The sequence below is a fragment of the Leguminivora glycinivorella genome, chromosome 5 (genome assembly GCF_023078275.1).
Source record: "Leguminivora glycinivorella isolate SPB_JAAS2020 chromosome 5, LegGlyc_1.1, whole genome shotgun sequence".
NCBI classification, from domain to species: domain Eukaryota; kingdom Metazoa; phylum Arthropoda; class Insecta; order Lepidoptera; family Tortricidae; genus Leguminivora; species Leguminivora glycinivorella.
Genome location: NC_062975.1, coordinates 4,907,087 through 4,932,641, shown reverse-complemented (window position 1 = coordinate 4,932,641; position 25,555 = coordinate 4,907,087). Strand labels below are relative to the sequence as shown.

The following is a 25,555-nucleotide window of genomic DNA, read 5'->3' as shown; positions in this document are numbered from 1 at the left end:
ATCACTTGGCATTGGCCCTTCATAAAATATGGACGTAGAATGGAAAAGGCTAGATAATAGGCTAGTTTCCTACTAGTCAGATCAGATTCTTTTTATGAACTGTTAAAACGATGGAATTACTATGAAATACTGAGGAGTGACGTCACGGTCAATTCATTTACTTTATATCTTATTTCTCTTTGACTTATGTATTAAATAGAAATTATGTTTAAAAATAACTACTGTCCATATTTTTCTTCTAATTATGTGGTGCTTTATTGCGTGCACTGCATAAAATATTTTATTTTAAGTAAAGGAAACTAGCCTATTCTAGGTCATTCACGTTGTCAGCAAAATTTAATTAATAAATAATAACCTCGTGATAAAATTAAATTATCTGAAATATTAACAATTTTTTGAATATTCTGATAAGCACATTTATCTTTTTTAGACAATATGATCATAGGCATATCATAGGTCGGTATGTCTCCCTTTTTCTCCAAAAAGTGACGAAAAAGGACGGCAAGTTGCCTATGATAAGCATATGATAGTGGACTATCGGCCTAAAACACAACAATAAAATTCCATACCTGTTTCCAGTGAAACTATTTCCGTGTACACAACAGTGGTGGTTAGCAAGGGTGGCACGTGGCGGTGGCGGCCACCGGTCAGTCGTCCGCGGTCGGCCGGTCGATCCGCCATGGAAACCTCGCTCTAACCGCCCCACACGACGCCATGACCGATGACATACCAGGTGAATTGTGTTCCATTTTCGAATTTCAAACTGGCAGAATTGATTCGCAGGATTTTGAATTCTGAATGGATCCGCTGAATTAAAAAACACAAGTCATAGACAAGATTTAAATGTGTTCTATTTTGTTTACCGACCGGTGAGTCCTAACTTTTTAAATTGGTATTTTTTAACGTCGCCGACATAGGTCACCAACTAGGTTTTTAATGTCAAGAGGATTGCTATTTTAATATAGGCTTTTAACTTCTAGTAAAATATTGGAAACGTGTTTCGTGACATAAAATTATTACCTGCTGCGCATGTAATCATGAAAGTCCAATTTATTTTATCGTAAAAGTACCTATAATATAATGTTTACATAGACATTGATTTGATGGTGATGTTGTGTGTGATATCTACAATATAATACTAAACAGAAAGTGCTGACCTAAATAACATAAATAAGTTATTAAAGCATTTTATGTTATATTATTCGATACATATTAATCAGAGCTTCATTAAAAGTGCAGTTAGTCAAGACATTGAGTGCCGGGATTTCTTTTCTCCACAAAGCGGAAAAAAACGCTTAGAACGACTACGTAGTGCTACGAAAACGTTGTGGTACGATGAGCGAATGAGTTTAATAGGGTTACTAATACAGAATGGGGCCTGTAACAAAGGCGAAGAATTGAACTCTAGGCAATAGCCTGTTGAGAATACTCCTTATACTGATCAACATTTGTTCGGCGACTTTTAAAAATAACTTGTATTTTGATTTTTATCACCCTTGAAAGTTTTTTCTAAGAGGTAATGTATTGCGAATTCTGTTAAGTCTAAAGTGTGACAGACAACGTCAATGACAACAATAATGGCGTACATTGAAGCTAATATTTATTTTGTATGAAAAATTAAAAATTTAAAGACTTCATAATTTTTAAAAGTCACTGAACAAATTTTGATCAGTATAAGGAGAATAGCATACAGTTCAATTTTTCGCCTTTGTTACAGGCCCCACTCTGTATATCTACGCTACAATGTTCCGGACTACATGATGCGTAGCTTGTAGCACAATTTTTCGCAGGTAGCTTAACTTTCCTGCACGGGTAGCTTAACTTTCCTGCACGGGTAGCATGGTCACGCGATAGACGATAAAATATCAGGCCGTCCCTACCGCACTATTACTAAGTGCTATAGGGACGGCCAGATGTTTTATCATTTATCGCGCGACCATAATTGCCTACCTGATTATAATTATGTAGTATAGCTAAATGTTTCATGTAGGTATAAGGGCGAAAGAGTCATCATCATCCTCCTCCTCCTCCTCGTTTGCCACGGCTCCAAAAATCTGTCTTGAAAATAACCTTTGTCTTCCGGCCAGATTAAAAACAAAAAATATATATTTAAATATATACAAATATTGGGGACACATATATATAAATATATACAAATATTGGGGACACCTTACACAGATCAACTTAGCCCCAAACTAAGCAACGCTTGTACTATGGGTGCTAAGCTACGATATACATATTTAAATAGATAAATACATACTTATATACATAGAAAACATCCATGACTCAGGAACAAATATCTGTGCTCATTTTTTTTTATACTACGTCGGTGGCAAACAAGCATACGGCCCGCCTGGTGTAAAGCGGTCACCGTAACCTATGGACGCCTGCAACTCAAACAGTGTCACATGCGCGTTGCCACCCCATTAGAAACTTGTACATTCCCTTTTGCTGTGTTAAATACCATCATCACACAAATAAATGCCCTTACCGGGATTCGTACCCAGGACCGCGCTTTAGCAGGCAGGGTCACTACCGACTGAGCCAAACCGGTCGTCGCAATCAAATAAAGCTTCAAATAAAGACAGATCAATTTGTACAAATGTACATCATATCCTAGAACTTAATTTTAACGTCAATTAATTACGAATCAGTCCTTTAATTATGAAAAAGGTACTATTTGGCTGCGCACAAGTCTCCAATAAACATTGAAGAAGATACACCTTACTCGGTATATTTAAATTTTAAATATATCTATAATTAATCAAGTTGGGGTAAAGTCACAATGTGTTGTGTACATAGCCGTCATTCGATAATCAATAATACGTTTCGACATAATAGACACTGAATATGTCAGTCGAATAATGGAACTGACACTTGCTGAGAGGGCGAGACATTATTAAAATCATATAATTCCAGAAGGTTTTGTCCTTGCTTCTGTAAAAATAAAAAATAAGTACCTACAGCAGCGTAGCTTTTTGCTCAATCACAGGCTGTTAGAAGTAGCGCTGGTGGCGTAGTGGTAAGAGCGTGCAACTTTCAATCCGGAGGTCGCGGGTTCGAATCTCGGCTCGTACCAATGAGTTTTTAACTTATACTTATACGAAATTTCATTTGATATTTGCCAGTTGCTTTTCGGTGAAGGAAAACATCGTGAGGAAACCGGACTAATCCCAATAAGGCCTAGTTACCCTTTGGGTAGAAAGGTCAGATGATATTCGCTTTCGTAAAAACTAGTGCCTACGCCAAATCCTGGAATTAGTTGTCAAAGCGGACCCAAGGCTCTTGAAATTAATCCGGTTTTCTACCGATCTTTTTGACGAGATGGATTAAATACATTAATCCATCTCGTCAAAAAAAATTGTGGGTGTATTAAATCCACTCGTATATTTTATAGTTTTGTCATCGAATCCGGGACCTCGTGTTTAGTAGTAGGTAAACAATTAAGTCTGCTAACAGCAGGGCTTGAAGGACGATAACAAAGTCTGCGTTTGTCTTGCGACATTATTAAGTATTTTACTATAACTATGAGCATATATTTCACGCCGCCTTACGTATGGTAATGTCCGATTCGCATGCCACCGCCCCGCCCCCATTGGTGGCCGACGACGTCGTTACTGGACTATAATATTACCTACCTACGCAAATTCTTGTGGATTTTCATAATCCATTCTTATAGCTTGTTGAGTCATCCCGAGAAATGAGTGCGTGAAAAAGATCCAACAAAAATGTTATTTGACGATACGTCTTACCCCAACTTAAATATACAAGGTGCTCGCGAGGAACCCGCATAACTTGAACCACGCGTTTCTGAGGCCAAAAGAAAGAAAAAATGTTATATGAATTTTAAAAATTTTCGCAAAAAAAAATTTATTTTTGTTTTTTTTTTCAACTTTTTTGGACGTATTTTCACATAAAAAGCAATTTTTATGCATAAAGTTGGCAATTAAAATGAGTTCCTTAATAAATCTTTCTAAAAACCAAATTTTTTGGAAGTTTTTCTTGTCACATTTTGACATCTATCAATGACTACTGTGAGACTATGCTCCACAATTGCGCATCAGCGCCGTTAAGAAAACCTATTCTACTGAGTAACAATACCGAAATGTTTTTTTTTAATTGGCAATAACTCTGAAACTAGACGAAATCTAGAAAAGTTTATATGACATTTTAGTCTTAAAATGTGACCAAGAATATGCCGTTAAATTTATATGGGTTCCTCGCGAGCACCTTGTATAGCATTGCAAAAAGCACTTGTTGAACTCAATACGTAAAAATTTGTAGATAACATGATAGATGTGACCCGGAATTTTAGGTTTGCAAGTAAGATGTGGTTCCCCGATTTTGGCCGATTTTTCAAATGGACAAAAAATACGTAACTACTAATTGATGAAAGTAAAGGAAATGTTATGATGTCAATAACCCCTTCATGTGTTAATGCGGTGTTAAATAATCTTAGAGATTAACTGTACCGAAAAACTTAGGATATAAAACTACATATCAAGAAATAGAACTTAGCGTGGCTATTTTAGCCCCATAACTTGTTATTTGGCTACATTCCAACTATAAAAGTGCTTATTATTTTTTCAAGCCCACAAAATTATCATAATAAAACGTTTATCATAAGTGACATTAAGTGATTTCATAGACCTTGACGTGTTTCATAAATAACATTAAGTAAAGACGTTTTTCCATTATTTAGTTATATAGTATAATCACACCTCGGACACTGGCGATTAAATATTTATATGAAAGAGGCGCGTTTCTAGCACACAGTCTAAGCTCGTGTAGGTGAACGCGTACTATGCTTGTATGAGTGAAATATGACAGGTCGACTGTTCGCGTTTTTGACAGGCGGTAACTGTGAGGTAACCGAGAGGGGGTGGGCGTCACTTTCAGCGGGGAGCGGGAGTGGCCATACTGTACGATAGTACTCTTTATTATACTGTGGTATAATTCTCGCAGTTTGTACCGACCACAGAACACCCCACTAGAAGCCAAATGCAAGCGATATTGTTCGAGACGCAAATCACCAATCCTTGCGGGGTGAGGCGGGCGCGCACGGTGCTGCCATTGGTCGTTTCAAATAATGGCGCGCCTTTATGATTAGCAGTAGGGATGGGAATGGGACATGTCTATTATAGACAATGGTACCGGTACCAGTACTGTGGTGAATTTGTTTTGCAACAAATTATAATATTATAATTAAATTATAATAAGGCCTAGTTACCCTTCGGGTTGGAAGGTCAGATGGCAGTCGCTTTCATAAAACTAGTGCCTACGCCAAATCTTGGTAGTAGTTTCCAAAGCGGACCCCAGGCTCCCATGAGCCGTGGCGAATGCCGATGCCGGGATAACGCAAGGAGGATGATAATTGTGATAGCATCTCAATAAAAATCATTCTAGTAACTAATAACTAAACTGTGCATTTTTACTTACGTTTACTAAGTTAAATAACCAACTAAATATTCTAAACTAATCAATGAACTAAATACCACTACAGACTCTACAGATTCTAGATAATTATTCACTATTACAAGTCTGCTTTCTTTTATATTTCATAAAATGGTAGCACATGGTACGAACGGCAGTACGAAGTTCCCGCAACAGACATAAACTAACATGGCCCCATGCCTAGTCGTTTACGTGAAAGGGATAGCATATCACATTGTTAACTCGGTAAAGAGGGATGGACGCGCCTCGGCGCCGCTCAGCACAACCATATTGACCAGTATAAATGAACTCCGCGGACAATAAACAATATTCAACAAAATAATTAATTTGACTTAACTGTGGAATGTTGTTCCATCTTTTTTACATGTAGAAGTGTTAGAAGACTTGCCACACCACTTTATGCTGTAAGAGACCATTGTTTGCAACCAAAATTGATTATTTAAGATTTTTTCCCGAGCGGACACGGACACTGTTAGCGGGTCGTATACTTGGGCGCTACTGATCGGTGTCGCACGCGTTCAAACTTTTATAAACCTGATTTGTCGTATGCTTGGTGACCGCGAGTCGCCCTGTAAGGGCCATCTTGTTGTATTGATCTGTGGTACCGACCTACCGACTGCATTGTTAAGAGAAAATAGTTCGAATCTAGTTTTGTAGTATAAACTCACCTTTTTGGTTATCTAGACTGATATTTTATGAATAAAATGCATTGGGACTTATAGCAAGACATGTCATGACGTCACAATGAGTGACCACATTTCCAGAATTGGATTTAAATATTGTGTTAGCTAGTAGAATTTTAAGATCTGAATACGTGCAATATATACTTCGTCGTTAATAGAGCCGGATTCACTTATTTTGTATTACGTTCATTGAAACACCCTGTATTTAAAAAAAAAACTCAAGATACTCTGTTAAAGTAACATAGTTAAAACCTCAAACTATCATCGTACATACCGGAACCACAGATTAATACATAGTTACTTTTTTTTATTTTATTCGTCCATACATAGTTACTATGTATTTAACCGGAACACACAGCTACGATGCTACGGAATTCGGCCGTAGCGTAGTATATCGTCACTACTTTTAAAAAAACTTGTATCTTCGTCTGTCAATGAAAAGAAAATTGTAGTAAGTATGTATAGAATGCATATAGACTTACTGCGTTTTAACTTTGAGGAGCAGCGTGAGATACGAGATTTTTTCAAAATAGTGACGATATGTAATGCTCCTTAGAAGAGTTAGAAGTAAACTTATCTAAATGATTTATTAGATCTCAGTTGTCATAGACTTGTCCATATGGGTCCATTTATATTTTGCGGTCAGGAAAAGCTACACTTTAGCGGACAGGTGACCGGAAAAAGCTGTTGCCATAAAACTGGGGAACAAATCAAATTATTATATTGAATTTTTTGATTGTTCTTTTTTTCAAGTAGTCACACTACTATTTATAAATTATAAATTGAAATGATATCATAGACGAAAGAAAAAACCGGCCAAGAGCGTGTCGGGCCACGCTCAGTGTAGGGTTCCGTAGTTTTCCGTATTTTTCTAAAAAACTACTAAACCTATCAAGTTCAAAACAATTTTCCTAGAAAGTATTTATAAAGTTCTACTTTTGTGATTTTTTTCATATTTTTTAAACATATGGTTCAAAAGTTAGAGGGGGGGGACGCACTTTTTTTTCCTTTAAGAGCGATTATTTCCGAAAATATTAATATTATCAAAAAACGATCTTAGTAAACCCTTATTCATTTTAGATACCTATCCAACAATATATCACACGTTGGGGTTGGATTGAAAAAAAATATCAGCCCCCACTTTACATGTAGGGGGGGTACCCTAATAAAACATTTTTTTCCATTTTTTATTTTTGCACTTTGTTGGCGTGATTGATTTACATATTGGTACCAAATTTCAGCTTTCTAGTGCTAACGGTTACTGAGATTATCCGCGGACAGACGGACAGACAGACATGGCGAAACTATAAGGGTTCCTAGTTGACTACGGAACCCTAACTAGTTGACTACGGAACCCTAACTAGTTGACTACGGAACCCTAAAAACGACAAGGCCCACTGGTGGCTGAGCCGGGAATCGAACCCGGGTCTTCAGCTTACACGGCTAACGTCTTTTCCACTAGACCACACGCCCGCTGTGGTACCCGACGAAATTTCTCTTGTCAGTATCAGACACACATTCACATTCAGTAGTCAGTAGTCATTTACATTCAGTAGTCATAACATACATAACATACACTATAAGTTTTTTTTTAATGAAAATTTGATTTCATCCCTTCAGAACGACAGACATTATGTCTGCTGCGCTGTAGCCCATAGCAGCGTAACGTTCACTTCCCGTCCAGGACCTATTCCTAGGATTTATACTTATCTTGTTTTGTCACACGACACGACTTATGATGTACTCTACAGAGCGTGTGGATTTAATAAAATAAAAGAGCTTTAGGACTTAACCGAATCAATGCTATTAGGCTATTACTCATAAACATGGCACTAAACATTAAACACAAAACAAATATGTGAGTGTGTTTAGTAAAACGTCCCATTTTTTTGTCGGTTAACATTAAGGCGAGATTTACTTGTATTTTTATATGAATAAACTGTCAAAGCGGCTTTATAGCAATCGACAAAGTGGGACGTTTTCCTTGCACACTCACATATTAAGCTATCTAGAATAGAATTTTCTACCTTAACTGCCAGTCTAAAAATACAGTGCCATAAGCCATTATTAACTCTTAAGGCTTTAACATTATTCATCACGCTTAAAATGACGTCAGTGGTGAGTGTGAATTTTCTGAGTAAAGTGTTCTTTTTGTTCGTGAGCCATAATTTCCGGCGACCTTGCCAGGTTACCGTGTAATCTGATCAGATTCCTATCATCCTGGATTTAGCGGCGCCCATTTTTATGCCCAATGCCGGTTACAGTGAAATGTTAATTAATTTTACACTTTTTAGTCGCCTTTTTTCCTATTTTTGCAAGGACATTTTTAGACAATGAAAACTCATGTATCGGGCTATCTGAACACAACAATTAGGTATTCGCTTGCTGTCGTTAGTTAAGTTAATTTGCAAATTGCAATTAACCATACTTTGTATAATGTCTTTCGGCCCGTTACCGCAGCGAACCGGTTATATACCTACAAAGAAAGATATTAGGTATAGGTATATGTATGTGTTTCATCGAGATACCCCTAACAAAATAGCTCTTGTATAAAGAAACATGGTAATGAAATTCAAGGCGGCATAGGTCATAAACAGAAATAGCCAGGAATCCGCCTTAATTGTAGCCTGTGTGCTCGTAACATAGATCAAACTGCTCGGAATGTTTGCTGAAAGCTAGGCGTACTGTAATTACTTTCTTTACCTAAACTTATCAACTTAGACGATGCCGATGGAAAGAAATAGGTCAAAAGGCCAAGTTAGGGTACCTTTCCACTAGAGATGTGCTACGCTACGTTGCTATGGATGCGTCTGATATCCACCAATCAGCTTAGTCGAACCCGTTCCCACTAGCGCTATGCTTTGTGGAACATGAACATGATTGGTGGATAATGGATATCAAACTCATCCAGGTAGCGCTTCTCTGGTACAGGCACTCTTATGATCGTAATCTGGATTACATTTTTTATTATTATTATGAACGGGCTTACTCTTGACCACAGACTAACCAAAGGCAAAGACGTGGCCTACGATGGAGTGAGCTCGCCCAGAAGATTGTTTTCGAAAAAAACATTTATAGACAGTAAATATTTTGTATATGTAATAAATTTTTACGTCAGTAATATTTACCTACTGTCTAGGCCCCTCATTTAGTGTGGTGACCTAGTGACGTTAGTCCCCTCTATTTGAAGGTCGCTTTTCTTTACAACGCGGGGAAAACGCTATAGAATCGGCCTTGAGCGTAGCGCTACGAAAACGTAGCAATGTTTACTAGAGCCTAGAATATCGCGCTGATATTTAAAGCAGAATAAATCACACTTTTTTCATAGAAGAAATCAAGATAGGTCAGGATCTTTTGTATCCTTGTGGATATCTTTTATTGGCTTTCTATGTTGTATTTCAACTTAATCATTTGTTTTTCCTTGTACCTATTGCTGTTGATGCCCCAAATAAATAAAATATAAAATACTAGCTTTTGCCCGCGGCTTCGTTCGCGTTAGAAAGAGACAAAAAGTAGCCTATGTCACTCTCCATCACTTCCACTATCTCCACTTAAAAAATCACGACAATACGTCGCTCCGTTTTGCCGTGAAAGGCGGACAAACAAACAGACACACACACTTTCCCATTTATAATATTAGTACGGATAATATAGGTATTTTAGGTATTCAAGAATTTAAAGGTTATACAAGTATAGATAGATAGATAGAATACTCTTTATTGGCACACCTCAGCAAAAGATACAGTGGAGACAAAACAAATGATTATAAATAGAGGCAGACAATAGGTAGGCGGTCTTATCGCTAAAGAGCGATCTCTACCAGACAACCTTTGGGTAGCGGAAATAACAAACATAATCAAAAAGAGTAGGTGCTTCGAAATCTTATACTTTTAAACGAGCAATTCTTGTATATTTATTTATTTATTTATTTATATATTTATTTACACTGACGATCTCGGAAACCGCTCTAACGATTTCGCTGAAATTTGTTATGTGGGGGTTTTTGGGGGTGAAAAATCGGTCTAACTTATCCTTAGGTCCCGGAAAACGCGAATTTTCGAGTTTTCATGCGTTTTTCTTCGCGCGCCATCTCGTGTGCAGTAGTTGTACTGTTAAGACAGAATTCTTTCGGTCGATGTAAGTACTATTTATTGCAAACACTAGATGGCGACACAGGTCAAGGCTAAAACGAATAGAAAAATACACTATTTGAGTTTTTGTGGCGAAATGCGCGCCATCTCGTGTGGAGTAGTTGTATTGTTAAGGCTGAGAATTCTTTCGCTCGATGTAGGTACTATTCATTTTTGAACTAGATGGCGACACATGTCAAGGATACGAAACAGAACCGAGCGAAGCTCGGTCGCCCAGATATTAAAAATCATAATTATTCTAATGTCCAACACACAAATTGTATAAACATACACATATAAGAGAATATAAATAGACTTACATGAACATACTTAAATAGTAATATACAACAAGCCAGATATATAGTATCAAACCAAAAATATACAGCAATCATACCAACCACAGAGTAAATATAGCAATACGATCACTAAGGGAGAGATAAATAGATAATGTTCTTTAAGCATTTTTTTAAAAACAGAAAGAGATTGAGCCCGTCTAATGCCCGGAGGTAGAGAGTTCCAGAGTCGAACAGCTTTGAAGGTAAAAGAGGAGTTGTAAAATTTTGAAGAAGAAGGTGGGACAGACATTATACATAGGGTTCTCATGTTTCAGAATTAAATAATTTTATTTTTCCAGATACGGGCGCCGTTTTCACGTTCGGCAAGTCCCACTTTGCCGATAACGAGCCGAGCCACTTCTTCATAAAGAATGACCCCATCGTCGCTATTTCTTGCGGTGATGAGCATAGTGCTGTCATATGCCGTAAGTACCTAAGTTTAACTAAATAGGCATGTATAGCATAATATCTAATGATGCTTCAAAAATAAAGGTTGCACTTCTATATTTCCATTGCCACCTTTTATGTAGATACATGGGATGGTTAAAAATTACTTTAGAGGAGCCAAAACACATCTTGACTTTTTTGTGTGGTTACCTAAAGTTTGCTACCATCGTTTATGAAGGATCACGGTGATCTCTTTGCAGTGCCATCGTTTATGGGGTTTAAAGGTAGTATCGTATATAAATATAAATGCTTCAGCATGATGCAAGATATGAGTACGATCACTATTGACTATACGAAGTGAAGTGACCTCCTGGTATACGAATTATCTCCACTACTACCCTCACTACACCTTCACATACTGCTTTCTTATAATGTCAACATCCGTAGGCGGGCGTTAGCATTAACAATAGGTACCAATGACTATAATTCTAACAAATTGTTTTCGTCAGAAAATGGGCGAGTCTTCGTGTTCGGAGGGAACGCATGGGGTCAGCTTGGTCTCGGACACAAGGATCAGGTGACGCGACCGTCGTGCGTCAAATGGCTCAAACCGCACCGTGCCATGTTCGTGGCATGCGGTCGCGCACACACTGTCTTTGTCACAGGTTTGTACTATAACACTTTCTCACCTAATAGGCTAATAGTGTAGTAGCTATGGGCAAGTGGGCTAGTTCGTGTTTGGTGGGAACTCACGGGCACATTTGGGTTTCAGCCACAGAACTTAATTTAGATAGAAGAAACAAATTCATATATTTGTATAGCGTGTCAAATTTTGTACTGAAGTTGATTCTTGCCTGTAATTTTAAATATGTCTCAGGCTCTTGATTGTTCATAATTTTTGTGTTGTTGCAATTGAATATCATGTAACGAGGCATTTTTTATGTTTTGGTTGACTTCAACTTACAAAAATTGTCGCCCGAAAGCTGCAAGCTGCGAGTAAAGACGGACAACTCAGTGGATTTCACTGAGTTCATTTGACACGCTAAGTAGATACGTTTGCTTGATCTATGGTATATATGACATCTGTGGTTTCAGCCATAAGGAATATAAGGATGAGGTGACGCGACAGTCGTGCGTTAAATGGCTCAAAAAACACCGCGCCATACCTAGTAGTGACAGGTTTTCAGTTAGCACACAGTTCGCTATGCCTGCTGCTATGCCACATTTTCTGTTTCAAATTCCTCCTATTGAATAGTAACTTGAATTTTTATGAGACGTGCAAATGTTTGGCAATATACCACCCTGTTTTCACACTTGATTGTTTCAGACACAAACTCAGTGTACTCTGTGGGCTGTAACGATGAAGGACAACTCGGCACTGGAGACTTGGAGCACCACACGGTGCCGCAATATGTGGAGATCGACGACCAACCCAACATCCGACAAGTGTCGGCAGGGAGCAACCACACGGCGATACTTACTGGTAGCTACCGATGTTTCATATCCCGTTGTTTCACAGACAACTCTGTGTAGGTACTCTGGGGCTACAGCGACGGGGGTCAACTGCAACCTCACGGTTCCACAGTGGAGATAAATGTGGAGAGCAAATCAAGAGTGAACAGGCATCTTCTGGGCGAGCTCACTCCATCGTAGGCCACGTCTTTGCCTTTGGCTAGTCTGTGGTCAAGAGTAAGCCCATTTATAAAAATAAAAAAAAACACATAAATACTTACTGGTAACTACAGACATTTTATACCTCTACGTTTCGCAGAGCGTACCTTGTGTGTACCCGGGGTTAGAACGACGAAGAACAGCTTTTAGTCGTAGGTAATAAGGCAGACAGATTTATTAACACAGTCCACAAATTAGTTATGTAAATTATTTTTTTCTCAAAACACAATTAATAACATCGAAAATTACTAAATACTCAGCGCGGGCCAATAATTAGACAATCACATCTTTGTTCATAACTTTCATAACATAACATAGTGCACCTTAGTTGCCACGTATGCACATAAATATATCCCGACACGAGAGTTAAGGCACTTTACAAGGTATAGAGCAGTGGTAGGCAAACTTTTTTCATTGGGAGCGATAATATATATGAAAGAATTTTGAGGCGGGCCAGATTTAACACCAATAATTCATTTTTATTACAGTACTGCCCAATGTGGCCATATCACACACTATTTTGAAGGGCCGGTGGCGGGCCTGATACAATTCCTTTACTTACTTGACGGCGGGCCGTACTTCGCCCACCACCCACCACTGGTTTATAGGTTATCCACCCAGAAATTGATTTTAAACATTTTTTAACCCAGACGACGGCAGAGTGTTCGTATGCGGCTCGAACACCGAAGGCCAGCTCGGGCTCGGCGAAGACACGAGATCGACCACCAAGTTCACCGAACTCAAGTTCATGGAGAAAATAGCCTTCGTCGAGTGCGGGTACTACCATACGGTTTTTATTACAAGTACGTAAAGTTCGTTAACTTATATGGTTTTCTTACACGTAGTTTATAATTAGAATGGACTAACAGAAGAAGATCGAGAATAGGTACCACCTATCGGCTGTTTTAGCCACGCGGTGTGATGCCCAATTCTTCCACAGATTGACTGAGTCCCACGGTAAACTCAAGAAGGTTTGTGTTGTGGGTACTCAGACGATATATACAAATACATGTTATAAATATGTAATCATGTAATGTACAGTCACCGGCATAGTCACCGGATTTCTATACCTTGTCACAATTTCACAATTTCGTATAACATTTCAAACAAGACGTTAATGTGACAAGGTATATAAATCATCACATATTTATGCCGGTGACTGTACCTGCTAAACATATGCTCCAAAATTGGGTCAAATCGATAAATGTCTATTATCATAGACACATGTTTTAGTAGTTTATCATACGAACCTTAATGTTTAGCCCAAGGCGCAGTATTCGTGACGGGTGACAACGAAAACCAGAAACTCGGCATCCCAAACACAGCGACCACTGTATACGTGCCCGAGGTCCTTCCTCTCGACATCGCCATCAAAAGCGCGTGCTGCGGGGCTTCCCACACCTTCCTCTTGTCTATGGACGAGACAAAAATCTTGGCATTTGGGTCGAACGAAAGAGGACAGCTAGCGATGCCACAGGAAACGGAGTTCGTGGCTGAGCCGACGGAGATTGATATGGAGAAAATGTTTGAGGGATACCAGTTGAAGTTGGTGGCGTGTGGAGCTATGCATACGGCATTTGTTACTGGTACGTTTTGCTTACACCTTACTTGCCTTTTTTATAATTATTATTTATATCTCGATTTAAAAGTCTCGGGTCTTTCGAGCCCGGTCATTTATAAAGCGTGCGTGGGGGGGATCTAACACGTAGAGGCCGTTTGGATGTCAAGTTATTATTATTATTCTTGTACAATATACTTATATGCATATCATTTAACAAGTTGCAGAGGCAAGAGTTGGCTAGTATTTTTCTCTGCAAGTCAATGCCAGGGCAACTAAGCTACACAGCTAACAGCAATTAAGCTATAAGCGACAAAATCTAGCCATGCAGAGTTGGTAGAGTATACACATGTCTTAAACGAATTTGTTAATAGTGTAAAAGTTAGTTGAATTAGCTAATATGGCCCTGACAAACCAATCACACCATTACCTTCACACCATGTTACTTATACGTATGCATATCACCTATGTCATTAAATCAACAAGCGCTTAACCATAATACCTTGCAAGGACATCACAGTCAATCGTACGTGCCTACTTCTATTTTGGTACATTCGATTCCATCAAATGATACCTGGCCATTAGGCACTCCACCCGTCAAGGGTAACAAATTGATAGCCAGTATTGACGGCCGCTTTGTGAGCAGTGGACATATTTTGTGGAAAAAGTTATTGATTAAAAAGTTGAGAAGCATACTTTATATACTACGAGTACTACGACATACCGCAGAAGTTTATTAAATAGATATACAGAGTGGGGCCTGTAACAAAGGCGAAGAATTGAACTCTAGGCTATTCTCCTTATACTGATCAACATTTGTTCGGCGACTTTTAAAAATAACTTGTATTTTGATTTTTATCACCCTTGAAAGTTTTTTCTAAGAGGTAATGTATTGCGAATTCTGTTAAGTCTAAAGTGTGACAGACAACGTCAATGACAACAATAATGGCGTACATTGAAGCTAATATTTATTTTGTATGAAAAATTAAAAATTTAAAGACTTCATAATTTTTAAAAGTCACTGAACAAATGTTGATCAGTATAAGGAGAATAGCCTACAGTTCAATTCTTCGCCTTTGTTACAGGCCCCACTCTGTATGTGCTTAACTCAATTCTGATAGTGCATGCAAGTATATACCTACCTACCTATACATTAACAGCCAGTTAAAATGAGTTAGACTCACTATACCCAACGCATCAATGACGTCACGAAATAAGTAGTAAGTCGAAATACACCCCCACAAACTTGGAGCAATTACTTAAGTAGGTATTACACAGGTAGGTACATACTTAATTTACTTCTTAGGTACGAATCTTACGATATTGCGCTATGAATATAAGTAACCCTTTAATCACGTGTCCAATTACAATCTTTAGTAAATAACTATGAAAAATAAAATAAAATAAAATAAAATAAAAAAGAGCTTTATTTCATTCCTTACATTTCGATATTTTTTCAAATGTCACATTTAAATATATTTATGATTTTAATAAATTTAATAATAATTTTAACTGGTAAGCATGCATTGGTTAAATTATTGATTACTATATGTCTCTATATTTTTTCTTGGTTTTTCATTGCCAATTGTCACTAAATGTAAGGACCGCCTGTGGCGGTAAAAGCCTCCTCCATGTTTGTCCATCCTTTCCGGTCTGTAGCTAGTCTGCTCCACGTTTTTCCCGCAACTTTGACTAAATCGTCGCTCCAGCGTTTTTTAGGTTGTCCTCGTTTGCGTTTATAGCCTATGGGTTGCCAGTTAGTAATCGCTTTTGACCACCTGTTGTCTATGCTTCTTTGAAGGTGCCCTGCCCATCGCCATTTTAGTTGCAGAATTTGTTGAATAACGTCTCTACTCTTGGTCTGTTGTCTTATTTTGGAATGTCTTACTTTATCTTTTAATTTGAGGCCCATGTAGCTTCTTTCTATGCTTCTTTGGCATGTCCTGATTTTGTGTATGCTTCTCTTAGTCAAGGACCAGGTCTGACAAGCGTACGTGAGACATGGTAGTAAACAGATATTCATAGCTTTAGTTTTTAACCTTGTCTCTATCGTGCTTTTAAATATTTCTTTCATACTCCAGTATTTTTTCCATGTATTTTCTATTCTTCGGTCAATTTCCTTTTCTGTGGTATCTGTAAATGATATTTGATGTCCCAGGTATATGTAGCTCTGAACGTATTCCAAAAGCGTTGACTCCAGCCAAATATCTTTTCTTTCACTATTTGTCATAACTTTAGTTTTATCTCGATTGATTTCCAAACCGATTGCCCTACTTTGCAAGTTGAGTGAATAAAACATATATTGTAATTCTTCGGGGTTTTCAGCCAGTAGGACTATGTCATCGGCGAACCTTAAGTGGGACAAGAAGGTGCCGTGAATTTTCAGTCCAATCTGGTCCCAATGCAAGCTTCTGAAGACATTTTCTAGGACTGCGATAAATAATTTGGGAGAAAGCGGAAATAACTATGAATAAACACAAAATTATTCAAAAATAGTTTCGCCCTGAATGTAGGTCACGACTCACATACACATTAACTAGGTAACAGCAGTCGGGAAAATCTGTCGGATTTTATTAGATAGTTTAGAAACAACGAATGGTTCACTTTTATTTTGTATTAGGTAAATAATTACAGGTATTCAAAATAATATAACTAGGTATACAAAAATCTATCTTTATAAATTCAACGTTTCTCACACTCTTTACAGTACTTATTACTTTTACTTAGGTAGGTACCTACTTATAATTGGTAATAAGAACTCGATATTTTTCAGAACAACTTTTAAAATTAATTATTCGCTACCTAACTCAGTAATACCTACGTAATCCGGGAAAAGTTTCACTGTCAACCTACCTAGGTTAAAGGTAGCGTTTGTTTCTGTCACATAGTAGTTTTCAATAAATATCTATTTTTTTAGATAATGGCCTTCTATACACCTGCGGCGAGTCCAGGCACAACAAGTTGTGTTTAGACGACAATGACGGCAATTCAAACGAGTCCAATCAATACTCGCCGAAGCGGGTCACCGCCATGAATGGCTTCATAGTCGACAACGTGGCCTGCGGCGGCTGCCACACTCTGCTCACCGCCACCAAGGGCTCCAATGCAGACTTCACCAACAACGACTTTAACGTAGTCAGCGAAGACACCAGACTCATATCTCTTACCGAATTACCACCCCTGAAAGTACCCATGAACAAAGGAGACGAACACACCATGGAGGATATCACCAACTCTAATGTCGATGTAAACACTGATAACATCAATGGAAATGTCGATGAAACCGGATCGATCGACTCACTGGAAGCCAACGTGAGCGGATCGCATATTGTAAACATAAACGACCTTGAAAATGACAATGGAAGCACACATGGTATTGACGATATTAAAGATGAGTTGGATTCCACTACGTCCGCTCTTAAAGCTGAAGCAATGCAGGCTATGCAGACTATGGACACCATGCTGGATAACGCAGTCGAAAAAGTAGAGGAACATGCGAAGGAAACGACAGGTAATATCAAAGCAGCTGCAACTGAGGCATATCAAGCAGCTACCGATAAAGCTCATGAGAAAATCGTGGTTGTTGAAGATGTTATAAAGAAAACTGAAGCAAAAATAGCTCCAAAAATCGACGACATGAAAAAGGCGTTGCAAATACCGGACAAAATAGTTGAAGTAGCAAATTCACCGCCACCGAAATCGCCTATTTTACAAGAGTTGCTCCACATACCGGACTTGTCTCAAATGAGTCCGAATTTGAGCAAACATAGCGACGATGGGCAGAAAAGCGAGACAGGCCAGTCAGAGAATGAAACGATTCCTTGTGGGTCGGATAAATCTAGCCCTCAGGCAGGAAAGGGAGCTAAGACACAGGCAGTGATGCCCATACTAAGGAGTGAAGACCATATAGATAATGACGATGTAGGACAAAACGAGGAAAGCGATGTTGTGGTTAACAAAATGGCCGAGAAAGGAAGATTTGCTCGCATTTTTCAGAACATACGAGACAAGGAGAATTCTTGTATGGGCAAGGGGAAAGTTATAGAAGAAAGTGTTGTAGGTACGTAAAGCAAAACTAGTTACTGTTTAGTTTTATACTGCGTCTAACTTTTCTCGTACCTACCTATAGATTTTTTCCACATAGCACTCCTGTATAACCTAAAAATGCAATTCTAATTTCTCCATCAGCATTACTAGAAGCACCTAAAAGTATATCACCTTACTGCCACAAAGCTCCATAACGGCCCAGCCACGACATTGGTCTAAGCGCGACAGCGGTGAGCGGCGACCCGGCGACCATACGTGCGAATGAAAAGTCCCATCGCTTTGTCTCGCTCCAATGTATGGCCGCCGCTCACCGCTGACGCGCTTAGACCAATGTCGTGGCTGAGCCGTAACACTCCGTAGTGTTTCGTAGTTGCCTCTCTATCGCTCTTCCATATTGGTACGACAGAGCCAGTTGTGTTTCGTTCGACACGGAGAGTGAACGATCATCACTGGCTAGGCCGGCTGGTCGTAGACAGAGCTCGTTTTAGGCACTGGCCCCACCAAGAGCGAATAGGTATACACGGGAGCGACTGTCTTTTGTTCGTTTCTATTGCTCATAGCTGAGCAGTTCCCGAATACTTCGTGCATAGCCACGTCAGCAAATTTTAATTGATCCTATTTTGTTACCAACATTTAGTAATATAAGTCGACTTTCGTAAGATATACAGGGTGATTCATGAGTCGTGAGCAGGAGTGAACAGGGTACTTGGGAGGGTCACACTGAGCAACTTTCATAATGGGGCAACACTAAATTGTGATTTTTTTTTCTTAACTATGACTTAATTGATAGTTAATCATCAATTAAGTCATAATTAGAACGTAATTGATAATTAGCTATCAATTAAGTCATAGTTAAGAAAAATAATCACAATTCAGTGTTGCCCCATTATGAAAGTTGCTCAGCGTGACCCTCCCCAGTACCCTGTTCACTCCTGCTCACGACTCATGAATCATCCTGTATACAGGATAATTGTTATAATTAAGAAAATATAGATACTAAAGAACCTTAATGACGATATAAAACATCAAAAAAATCTCGGTAACAAAATAGGAATAATAAAAACAAATTTAACTTTTTCCTTAGTTTTTGTACAAACTTTTCGAGAACTGCTGAGCTTACTCGCTTTTGGTGGGACCAGTGCCACAGTATAATAAATAAGTTAATAACACTACCACTATCGTACAGTATGGCCTGCACTCCCGCTCCCCGCTGAAAGTACCGCCCACCTCCTCTCGGTTACCTCACAGTTACCGCCAGTCAAAAACACGAACAGTCGACCTGTCATATTTAACTCATACAAGCATAGTACGCGTTCACCTACACGAGCTAAGACTGTGTGCTAGGAATGCGCCTCTTTCAATATATTTGATCGCCAGTGTCCGAGGTGTGCCAGTGCCTTAGGCCCCATTTAGACGGTACGAGAACTCGCATACGAGTTTTATTACATTGCGGTATTTAATTTTGATAGCTGTGCAAAATTAATCTAACCTCAACAGCCCGCAATGTACCTAACTAAAATCGCATGCGAGTTCGCACGCCGTCTAAATCAGGCCTTATAGTCGGCGTAAATAATGTTTCGTTTATTTTTAACCGACTTCTTTTGTTTTCAGAAAACATTCACAAGGGCATCGACCACGCCGAGCAATCCGTGCACAAAGTAGAAGAGACCGTCGAGACCGAAATCCGGAATCAGACGAACTCTAGGACATGCACTATATTATAAACACGTTTCCGTCTTCTATGTTTAGCCGTTAAATAAAATTTTTATTATTAATATTAATTTCAATTACGCGTTTTTATTTTCCATTATTGAGCATTTCTTTTTTTTCGCCACTTTTATGAAATGTGATATTTTTGAAAAAAATTATGGTATTTCTACTCAGAATCAATAGCTTTTTCAATCCTAGTAGTTAAAAAAATTGTCCCATACGATTTTTCTTATTTTGTTGCCATTTTCCGTACATGTTGTGTGTGGGTTAAATATAAACGTAAGTTTTACGCGATTAAGTCCGGTTTTAATTTAATAATATGAGTGAAGAATCAATATATGTTGTGTGGGGTAACAAAAGAGGAAAGTGACAAAAGTGTATGGAAATTCTGGGACACTTTTTGTCTCCCAGTGAGATTGAAAGTACCTACTCGTGATTCTGAGTACAATTGACCTAAAATTCCCTAAAAAAAATGAAAATAAAAAAATGGCAAAAAAAATTGCTCTATTACACTATCAAGTTGAGTTCCACGTTATTGTATCCACTGAACACGCGTGCCGTTTTTCACCAGTGGACACTAATTGATATTGCAAACATTGTAAAACATAGAAATAGATCCATTGCATCGCTGTACCTTATTTATTTTTCAAGTAGGCATATTACAATGCGCATATGAACATCAAATAAAGCTACTCCGGCTCTAACCCTACGCCTCAGCCACGAGAAGATTTCAAGTCCCCCTCAGTCGGAGGAGGGCATCCAATATTGGACCGGAAATTTGATTGATTCAAGACACATCACACAAGAGCTGCTTACCATCAGACGGGCCGTATGCTTGTTTGCCACCGACATGATAGAGTCACGATGTTACTCTTTAAGGGCCGCACAAATATGTGACACGCTCTTATGGCTCTACAAATAAGATCTAGCCTGGTTGGCCATAGGGTAAATAGGGGCGTATTTAGGACGACTTTAGGACATCCGAGCCGAATACAACGTAAACATGAAGTCATTTGTCTATTAGATTTGACGATTCCGAATTTCTGAAGGGTTACAATGTAGATAAGGTAAAGTCATAAATTAATTTATACTTTATTTAAAATATGTATGCCAAAACGTTACTTACAAATACCAAATTTAAACAACACATGTTACTGGAGCCAATGTGTTATACATACATCTGACTCTTAGGTGCCAGTTCGACTATGGGTTTACATGGTGACAGTGTTAATGTTTTAAATTAAATGTTTTGTTTAGTTCTTGTCCTAGAACCGAGTAAATACAAACTTACGACTATGTGATCGTACAACAAACATACTCGAGCATTTCATATCAAAAATCAGACTTACATTACATTTCAACAGCAAAGTGGACGTAGACAAACTAAATAACTGATTTGAAATTGTTACTCCACCTAAAGAACCTGTAGAGGTACCACGAGTTGACATTTCGATGGCGAAGTGCCATGAACTCCTAACTAAGTACGAAAACCTAAGTAGTTGGGAGTTCATGGTACTTCACCGTCGATTTGCAGTTTACGTTAGCGGCAATGTGAATGAGACAGCGTTTTCTCTATCGCAACACTACATACGAGCAAGCGAGATCGACTGATCAAGTTCAAGTGTCTACTCGTGTTAACCATACTGGATAGTTCTGCCATACCTCATAATTATTATACATAATGTATATGTATCAATTAATGGCATAGTCTCTAGGTTAGTATCATACAAAATTAATTTAGATATCTATTATTTTTCTTTCATTTCAGTTAATTAGTTCATAAACTACTTAAGTATCACTTTGCTAGATGTTATAAAGCTCTGAATACGAAACAAACGATCAAACATCAACCTAAAACACGACTTCTGTTAAATAAAATAAACTATTTGACGAAACATTATGAGATAACTCTGACATGTCTATCAGATTCTAAACGTTACAAATGCTACAGCCTAACTGTAACTTTTAGTAATCGTACAGACTTATAGCCCAATCAATAATTTGATATATCAAATATCATTACTTAATCAATAAGTTTCACAACTGGACCAACCATAGAAAAATCGTTATACTCGCACACAGTGCGAATAGTAACTTAGTATTTAGTTCACAACATAGTAACAAGGTATAGAAGTGTTGCACAAAAGCAGCACCCCTGGAGCTGGCACTAAGCTGAGGGCAGTAATGGACTAACGGGAACGCTGTTCGCAATTTGTGAGCATCTTTCTCTTTTACTCCAATTAGGGCGTAACTACACTGACAGAGATGCCCGCAATATAAAGTCGCCGGTCCACGGCATTGCGTGTTCAAGCGTTTAGACTTTGATTTGTAGTTGAATCACGCAATCTTTTTACACGAACATAACTTCGCCCGGATTAATAAGTTTTGCGACTAATTTCTCTACTAACATAAGCAAAATATCTATGACCATAAGAGCTCCACTTTTATACCCTGTCATAATAACGAGTTATCCCATACATGAAGTACAAATAATTCAGACTAAACGGTGTACAGATTCTTGGTGGCCGAGCTGTGTTTGACCATGGTGTCTCTATGGACCTGGAAGCCGATTTTGCCGTGGATTCCAAGCTGGTCCTTCAGTTTCCTGCCGATCTCTATGGTTGCATGCTGTTTGGAAGCATCAGCTGTCCACACACCTGCAAAGTAAAAATACCATTTGTACATTTTATTTATTCACAGAAACTATAATAGACGAATTTCAAGACAATACAAAAAAATAAAAAGAAGATCAAAAACATTTATTCAGCAAATAGGCCACAGGGACACTATTTCATGTCCACATTACATTTATACATAATTAATAAGAGAAGTAGGGTATGTATAATCTAAAAAATAACTAATATAACTTTAAGAGTTGTTTAGTATTTTTTTTCTTAGAGATCTCCAACAGTCAGAAAGAAAATCCTAAATCATAATCATAAATATTTTATTTGTAAACATAGGTACATATAATATCTTACATGGAGTTGCGTTAGTGTCGCTATGCTTTGCCTTTAGGCATACAAATATTTTTGTGGCAATTAAGCATGCAGCAAAAATATTAAACAAATAAATAAAAAACTAAATGAACTGAACAAATAGTTTTGACCTTTTAAAAACAATTGGTGCAATTAGGTTGCACCAATATTAATAATTTGCTTACCTATTTTATCAAGTTTAGGCCTAACATTCACAACTGCACCACAAATTTCATCAGCATTCTCGAAATTCTCACCAATGAGTAGAAGAACCTGGAAATAAATAAATCTAACTTTAATTGTGGTCTTGACAAGCATACACAATGAAAATCATCATCAGTGTTACATATTTATTTGAAATGACTGAATAGAATATCCTAAGGGGTCAATCCGCAGCAAGAGTAACATGAGTCACGATTTTATGGCATGTTCCATTTATTCACGACGCAAGTTCTAGTCTATCTATCTATAATCTATCTCTAAACAAGTGTTACTTTTCTGATATATGCATAGATCCTTTAATTTGCAGTTGTAGTTCAAACAAACACTCAATGAAGTCGCGACTCACGTTACTTTTACGTGAATTCACCCTAAGAGACTGAAAGTAATCTAGGAAAGATCCTCTCAAGATAAGTTGTGGTTGATAACATTAAGCTAATATTTAACTAACACCACAAATAAATATTATGCAAACACTTTCCGAGCAACCAAAGAATCTCCAAGATGTTTAGGCACAAAATGTAAACCACTTTAAAAATACAGGCTGGCAAAAACAGAGTAGAAATCAAAAAGTGGCAACATTTATTGTCATCCTGTTTTCTCACATCTATGAGTTTGAAAGAGACGAGACAAAAATGTAACCAATTTTTAATTTCTACTTTTTTTTCAGGGCTGGGAATTAGAGAACTCCATTTATGACAATATCTAATATGAAAATATCTTTACTTATAAAATACACCTCATGTAAATTCTTTATGAGATAATAAATGTCATAAACCATATGATAACTGGATATATCATGTTATTACAGCCTCCCTGCTTATTAAATAATAGTTTGCTTACCACATCTAACCAAAACCGGTCCAAGTCGGAGTTACGCTGTTTCTTCTCAAGACTGATAAGCCATCTGCCTCCCATCTTGTTGGCATCATCCTCCCACATGGGGCGGATGCCCTGTTTGAAGACAGCATAATCGTGGCCTTGGCGAAGTTCTGACGGTAGCTTAATGTGGTGGTATAGTCTACAAATAAGCAGATAAAACAATAAGGTAAGGTGAAGTATTATTATACATTTAAAGCTATGCACATTATACAAATTCAAATGGTACTTATCGAATTCCAACATTTGTGCATCAATTAAAAATTTATTATCACTAGAATGTAATAAGTTTGTTGCAGTGGACATAAATTGTCATAAAACAAGTATATTGTTGATTTCGGTAGTATTGTGTCCTTATAATTAGTCCATCATAAAAATTATTGACTGTGATATAAATATTTAGTCTAAAGGCTTAAGAAAGGATCCTTGTCAAACACAAACAAACCATTGCTCCAAATCTATTGGTAACCAAAAGAAATATACTATTTGTAAAGTATATCAATATCACGATTTTTTTCGGGGAAAACTAATACATACACATACATACATACATACAATCACGCCTGTCTCCCACAAAGGGGTAGGCAGAGCACACGAAACTGCTAAAGTTACAGTGCCACTCTTGGCAAATAAGGGGTTGAAAGAAAACGAAACTGCGACATTACATTACATTAAAACCTATTAGTGTATAATTTATCCAACTGGACTTTTTAGGTATCAATCACTTCACACGAACACACTCTAAATGACTCATTAGACCAAGATTTGAAATAAATATGCAAACAAACTGGTATAAACCAGATAACAAGATAGGTACTTCAATAACATACCTCCAAAAGTCCTCGACTGTATCAAATGTGGTAAGTTCTATTAAGTTTTCTTCCCATGTCTTGTTTCTGTCGTTGTCGTAAAACCAAAGGCTCCAAGTGTTCTGTAGGGGGTGCTTGATAAGGAACTCTGGCGGTACTTCCGCAGCATTGTTAGCCTTCACGTCGGTGGTCGCGGACCCCTTGAAAATACAGGTCATTTTCTGATAATTCTAACCTCCAACAATTTCTAATCAACTATCAAAATGTTATGAAAAGATCAGTTTGAAGCCTTCAGAACTAATTAAACCAGATTGTAGCAAGCAGGAAGTTATAAAATGATAATATATCCGACGAACACGAAACAAATGCTATAGTGAAAGTTAGTTCAGCCACATCACCAGAACTCGCAATAAGTAAGGGAAGTGTGCTAATATATTCCATAAATTCGGGTAGAAGCCTTGTTTCTTATCGCATATGATATTATCCTACCCACCTCTACTTCTTCGATATTATTTCCGGCCATATCACAAGAATCTCACGATCCCGATTTTTACCAAAAGAAAGACCACAGACTACAGAACGACACTAGAAGTGTTGCAAGTGTCAGTCATTGAAACCATAGACAATGACGACCGATGAAAATCATAAAAATCTATCACCTCATTAATATCGGCTGCTGCCAGTTTATATACTTA

The 25,555-nt window shown here is 37.9% G+C and overlaps 2 protein-coding genes and 1 non-coding gene across 3 annotated transcripts; 1 reads left to right on the top strand and 2 right to left on the bottom strand.

Moving 5' to 3' along the window:
- The first annotated feature begins 672 nt into the window (after positions 1-672).
- LOC125226608 (X-linked retinitis pigmentosa GTPase regulator-like) lies at positions 673-20,038 on the top strand. The gene is made up of 8 exons (XM_048130638.1): positions 673-733; positions 10,902-11,027; positions 11,499-11,654; positions 12,317-12,472; positions 13,311-13,463; positions 13,923-14,246; positions 17,136-18,278; positions 19,877-20,038. Exons 1-8 carry the CDS (start codon positions 715-717, stop codon positions 19,987-19,989), a joined length of 2,190 nt encoding a protein of 729 aa, XP_047986595.1. The 5' UTR covers positions 673-714; the 3' UTR covers positions 19,990-20,038.
- Trnat-ugu lies at positions 7,539-7,610 on the bottom strand. The gene has a single exon. It is a non-coding gene; the product is annotated as a tRNA-Thr (tRNA).
- Positions 20,039-21,055: 1,017 nt separating the features above from the next.
- On the bottom strand, positions 21,056-25,493 carry LOC125226085 (eukaryotic translation initiation factor 4E1-like). Its single transcript, XM_048129936.1, has 5 exons — positions 25,354-25,493; positions 24,882-25,060; positions 24,016-24,193; positions 23,139-23,226; positions 21,056-22,632 (listed from the first exon to the last, which is right to left on the bottom strand). The coding sequence occupies exons 1-5, from the start codon at positions 25,381-25,383 to the stop codon at positions 22,475-22,477; spliced, it is 633 nt and encodes a 210-aa protein (XP_047985893.1). The 5' UTR covers positions 25,384-25,493; the 3' UTR covers positions 21,056-22,474.
- Positions 25,494-25,555: the final 62 nt, after the last annotated feature.